Genomic DNA, 6,000 nt, shown 5'->3' with positions numbered 1-6,000 from the left:
ACATATATTCAGTTATTCACTAAACATGAAATATGTGAATATCTGATTATACTAGTAGCTATGGTGTAAAAAGTACAATGCAATTCAATGTTTCTAAAGATTTATACCTGTTGTAGCAGTTCTTTGTACAAAACTACCTACTTCTTCGTTCATTTCGGTTCTTGTAAATTGGAAAATTGGACTGCTTCTCATAATGACTCTTTATAGTTTTTGAGTTGAGTTCAAGAGGAATCTTTTAGTAGAGAAAAATAACAACCACGTATTTTATGTGTAATTTTTAATTATAAAAAAGTCACACATGAATTATATTTAATAGAGATTGATTGTTTTGATTTAGATAAATAATTTTTTAAAATTATCGGGGAAAGCTCTACTTAAGGCTCACTACTCTACTCCATCAGATGGTACGTGGTAGTAGAGTCCAAACGCGACGACTGCAAGTACTTAGATTGTAAGAGGACACATGAGCTGGTAAATAATTCCATATTTAGAAAATGCGGCAAAGAAAGGAGTTGCTATCGGTGGTGACATCGAGAGCCGGGGAGAGGATAAGCAGGAATTAGAGAGAATAATTCCTCAGAACACTCGCCGTGATATAGTTGATAGAAAGCACTCAGCGCTGCTATCTCTCGACGCAATTATAAATCCTCGAGGGTGTTTGTGACCAATAATGTGAACCGCACGTCTCTGCAACCGATCTAAAGCCTCCAGTAGGTACTTAACGGAGCTATCCCAAAGGTGTGAGCAATATTCAACGCAAGATTGTTTCTGTATTTTGTACAATAGACACAGTTGTTGTGGCGTGAAAAAAACACCGCACCTTGTTCATAACTCCGAGTTTCCGTGAGGCTGTTTTTATAACAGCCTCGAAGCCCTTGGATTAAGGTCGCACCAAACGTCAATCCACAGCATGGCAATTTTTCTTTGTATCTCCAGCGAAGTGCCACAGAGGGAAGAAAGAGTGGAAAATGGTGACTTTTTCGCTGTGAGAGCGCATGCCTGTGTTTTCTTGGCATTAAACAACAAGAGTTGTTTAATGCATTAAACAACTCTTGTTGTAATACTCATAATACTCTTGTATCAGAGCCCCTTTGGCAATGAGTTCTAACGTCCTAATGATTGCAATAACAAGATCCCTTCGCCTCTCCTCAATTTCCGCTCGCCCAGCTACAGCACGTCTGTGGTATCCCGCATGCATTACCATCATCTGCATAGCAATGTATGTTCCCAAGAGAGAGCATATCATTGATATGCAAAAGAAAGAGTTTGGGGGATAACACAGATCCCTGGGGGACCCCAGCATTCTCTACGTGGAATTTTAAAGCGCGACCATCAACTAAATCATGGAGGCTACGCTTAAGCAGGTTCCTGGCTATCCAGGTGCAGAGCTGAACAGGCAGACCGTATGCCTGTCTGAGTCTGTTGAAAGCCTTGGAGATATCGAGGCTGACAGCCAAAGATTCCCCATGCTTGTCGACAGCTTCAACCCAGAGGTGTGTTATGTACGCTAGATGATCACCTGTGGACTATTTTAGTTGAAACCCGTACCGTGGTTGTTTAGTATCCGTTCCATCACCTTACAAAGTACTGAAGTACTGAAATAATTGGCATGTGATTATAAATATATATATAATATATTGTGTAAAACATAACACAATACATTATATCAAATTATGTATGTGTCGAAAGTTATAAAGATGCCAAAGGATCGATCTGGAATTATTGTTTCGTATGCGGTCAGGTCATATTGATTGCCAGAGCCATTACAAAAGCCATCTATTAAGGCGCCATCATGACTTATGCGACAATCTACTTTAGGTCATATAACTTTTCTTGAAGGTAATAACGCTGCAATTGATGCATTTAACTACAAAGCATGCCTGTATAATAAATCTTTCATTAATTTAAACCATTTTGGTCTGCAAAATAGTATTCAACTAATTTTCAAAGAATAAAGTTTATTATATTATTTATATACATTTACAACTAGTGCTCAACGATAAAAGAAATTATAATGCACACACGTGCATGTTGATACTGATACCGATGACTTTCTGCTACATGTACACCAACTAGCACAGGGCTTTTACTTAACAATAGAAAATATATAAATATAAACCAATACACTCATGCATATATACATATAAGCACACACTAACAAACTATTAAAATACTGTTTAGTTTTGGTATTGATTCCTCATTGTTATTGATTATAAGAATTTTAAGACATACGCGACATCAAGTAGAATATGTGCAAGTGTGCATAAAGAAAGAACTAATTTTACCTTGGAATATTCGACTATATAATTTAAATGTCTATTGATTTAAATGTCTTTAACTTTTTATATGTCATTATTTTGTCATATTTATTATATACAGATAATAATGAGGTTGTAGATAAAATTTAATTAATACTTACGCTCTTAATTTGAAATACGGTATTTTTATGGAAATTATTCCTCTTAGCTGTCTGTACAGTAACACTTGTCTTGTTTCAGGTTACAGTGCTCTGATTTCAGTTCAAATATTATTATAAGAAGCTTTAAAAACAATTTCGAAAAGAAAATGTAATTTTTACTAAATTATTATAGTAAACATATAATAACCTACTGTTAACATAATGTATTTACTTAATTATTAAGAATTTTATTGTACAATATAAAATATATGGCGTAATACTTACAAGGAAAACCCTAATAAAATATAAATATAATCTTACCTATCAATTACTTTCCTATGTAAGATATAAAGTATTTAAGAAAATCCTTTTAGCAGCATCTATTTAAGTTAAACTGCGAAACTTTTGTCTGTTACCTAAATGACTGCTACGAGCTAGAATAAGAAAAATTCACTAGCTTATAGCGTTGCTTAAACCAAAAAAAATAGAATATTCAGTAATTGTAATATTAGTTCTTATTGAATTCCGAAGTCCAGAAAAAAAAACTTTGCGAGAACGTATTTATTCAACCCTTTCGCAAAGTTTCTCATTCCGAATTCAAGTGATAGCTTTTCTGTGATTCCGGATTCGCTTAACTAATGAGATTTTCAATACCTTGCCACAAGGAGTTGACACAAAACGGATAAACGTTTTTTTTATTCTTTCAAGTTTTCTTGGAGAAAGACCAAGAACGCCCTCTTAGCACTCTCACAGGATTGTCGAGCTTTGAGGAGATTTTTAAAGTAGTTTGTCTAGATGTAATGAATGAGTTTAATATCTTGCGATTGCTACTACTTTTATGTTAACGATCGCATTATTTAAAAATCCTTTCGAACTAATTTTGAATATTTACATTCTGTGAAGTCCTTAAAAACGAACGTCTAGCAAATGCGTTTATAAATTACTATAATATATGTAAATTTAAAGTATCTCTTTGTTAAGTTATACCATAATAAATAATTATATACATATACCTTTTTTAAAAGTTTTTATTTTATTTGTTTGTAATTAGGCCGTTAATTAGTTGTAATGTTAACATTCATTCTTTTGTTTTTATTTTATTGTTTGTTAAAAAATATAGTACACAAGCTAACGTCTATAAAGCAAAGATAAGAATTAAAAAAGTGTAATCGTTTTTAATTTATTAACATACTCATTTTATATGTTACAAGTTACATTTTATATGATAATAAACTACGATAATCTTCATCACCTCTGTTTCAATGCTGGACATTTTTATTACATTAACTTATCTTAAGGCACGCCACTGAGCCTGATCTTCGGCTTTTATTTTCAATCTATACTGTATCGCTTATTATTTAACTAAACAGAAAATAAAATATTTATATCAATTATGCTACTAATTCGCAATTGATAAGCTTCCTTTATTGTACTTCCACAAACTGGGCTATGAATGTACTATAAATAAATCTAAACACCACAAGCAGGACAAAGGCAAACAAGACGAAGTGCATAAATTTGCTTTTAAAATCTATTATTTAATAATATTTTTATTACTCGTAGTTTATTCTAAGTAGCTTCTTCGTTTATCTCGACGCTTGAAACTTGGGTAATTGGAGTGGTTCTCAATTCTCGATCGACGTTATACAGCTTCTCTGTACTAAAGGATAACTATATTTAATATTCGAGTTGATTTATGAAAATAAAATAATACAAGTATAAAATATAAATAGTTTTCCTATATATTGATAAAGGGGTACTTCTAAAACAGTAAATAATATTAAAACTCAAAAACATACTACTTAATTACTTCTTTAATATTTAAAACGAGCTTAAATCTGTTACTTGATTATTTATTATTTGGTAATTGTTTTATTTCTATATATTAAAATTGAAATAACATTTTACATAATTCGCTACATCAAAATCTGGTTTTTTTAATCTAAAATCTACTGAAAAACAGTCGCAAAGTTGTAAGTTATTCAATTCCATTAATTAAGATACATAAATTATTTAAAAACATAATTATACATCTACTAAATACGTTAAAACACATATAATTTTATCATGTATGTATTTACAACGTTTTTCGAAACTATTTGCTTGTGAGAAGTTTTGATATAAATCTTGGAATTATTGAGTTGAACATATTTTTATTCCCGATATTTCAAAAACATCAACACAATTTTAATAATAGAAATAATAATATTCTTTGAATCATTATAATTTGGTCAACAAACGTTCGTTTAGGTTTTTTTAAGAAATAATTGTTTTATTTCGCCACCCCAACAAGTACTTTCACAACTTTGAACAATTACACATACCATATTTATAAGGATTCTAAATTGTTTAAGAGAAAAATGTATTTCGAAACTCCATTGACGTAGTTTGGACTCAGAACAATATCATATTCTTTCTTTTGCTTTATATAAAAAATAACTTACTTATTTTATATATTTCAACATCTATTCTTAAACAGAAGACTCTTGAAAAGATTCAAGCGAGATGAGAGTGATTGATAATGAAATAAGTAAGTTATGTTTCTGTTATTATGTGTTTTTTTTAGTTTTAATGTTTAGTTTACCATTTCTATGTAATTATAATGTTTGAATGAATAATATACTTGGTGATAGGGCTTTGTGTAAGCCCGCCTGGTTAGGTATCACCCGCTCATCAGATATCCTACCGCCAAACAGGAATACTTCGTATTGTTGTGTGTTGTTTACAAGTACAAGGGACATAACATCTTAATTACCAAGGTTATTGGCGCATTGGCGATCGTTAATATTTCTTATAGCACCAATGTCTAATAGGCAGTGGTGACCACATACCATTTGATGGCCCATTTGCCCGCGCCCGCCAACGTATTTTATAGAAAAAAGTATATTTTTCCCCAAAAAGTTTTAATTTTTAAATTTTAAGAACTCTTTTTTGTCTAATTTGACATTATTTTAATTTATTTGTCTCAAATATTTTTTTATATAAAAGAAAATTCATAAAATAATTACACAATAACTTCAAACGAACATTTAATATAAGTAGGAAAGATATATTTTTCCAACTCAATCTATCAACATCAGCCTATAGTAATAATAAGGCGCGAACGAAAGAGAGCAAAATCATTGCTAACATTTAAATATCAATTTAGTATCTATCATTTAAGGTTCAAATTTATCATTGTTCAACATTCATTGCACATACCGTTCATTTAGACCGCCCCTACTGCAAGCAGCCCTTTATGGCTGGCTCGCCCTTACCTCCCGGAGGGAGAGGTGAGGGGATACAACCCTAGTTAAAGAGCGTCCGCTCACCGCTCGACTCGCAGTGTCGGTTGAGCCGTCTCCGAGAGAGTTCCTACCGTAATTCGAGGGCAATGAGAACGGCAAAAGTTTATAGTGTCTCCAAAATTTAACAGCGCGAAATGTGTGCAGATTTTCATCGAATAAGGTAAGTTGTGTTATTAATTGTTTTTTTTTATTAATGCAATTGCCGCAACGCGATTTCCAATACTTGCGATATATTTTGTTTACATTGCGATTGTTTTTTTTGTTTTAAGTAATTTCGTGGGGTGAGACGGTTTTTCTTGTCGTGAATTTTAAGAA

The 6,000-nt window shown here is 31.9% G+C and overlaps 1 protein-coding gene across 1 annotated transcript in view; it reads left to right on the top strand.

The window, feature by feature from the left end:
* Positions 1-5,771: 5,771 nt before the first annotated feature.
* The window catches only part of LOC126780234 (carboxypeptidase N subunit 2-like), a 57,045-nt gene continuing 56,816 nt past the window's right edge, over positions 5,772-6,000 (top strand). The window contains exon 1 of the mRNA XM_050504526.1: positions 5,772-5,845. Coding sequence (XP_050360483.1) covers positions 5,820-5,845 — 26 coding nt within the window. The 5' untranslated portion in view covers positions 5,772-5,819. The remainder of the gene's footprint in view (positions 5,846-6,000) is intronic.

The sequence above is a fragment of the Nymphalis io genome, chromosome Z, assembly GCF_905147045.1.
Source record: "Nymphalis io chromosome Z, ilAglIoxx1.1, whole genome shotgun sequence".
NCBI lineage: Eukaryota > Metazoa > Arthropoda > Insecta > Lepidoptera > Nymphalidae > Nymphalis > Nymphalis io.
The sequence above is the reverse complement of the archived record's forward strand: the minus strand, read 5'-3'. Positions and strand labels throughout refer to the sequence as shown.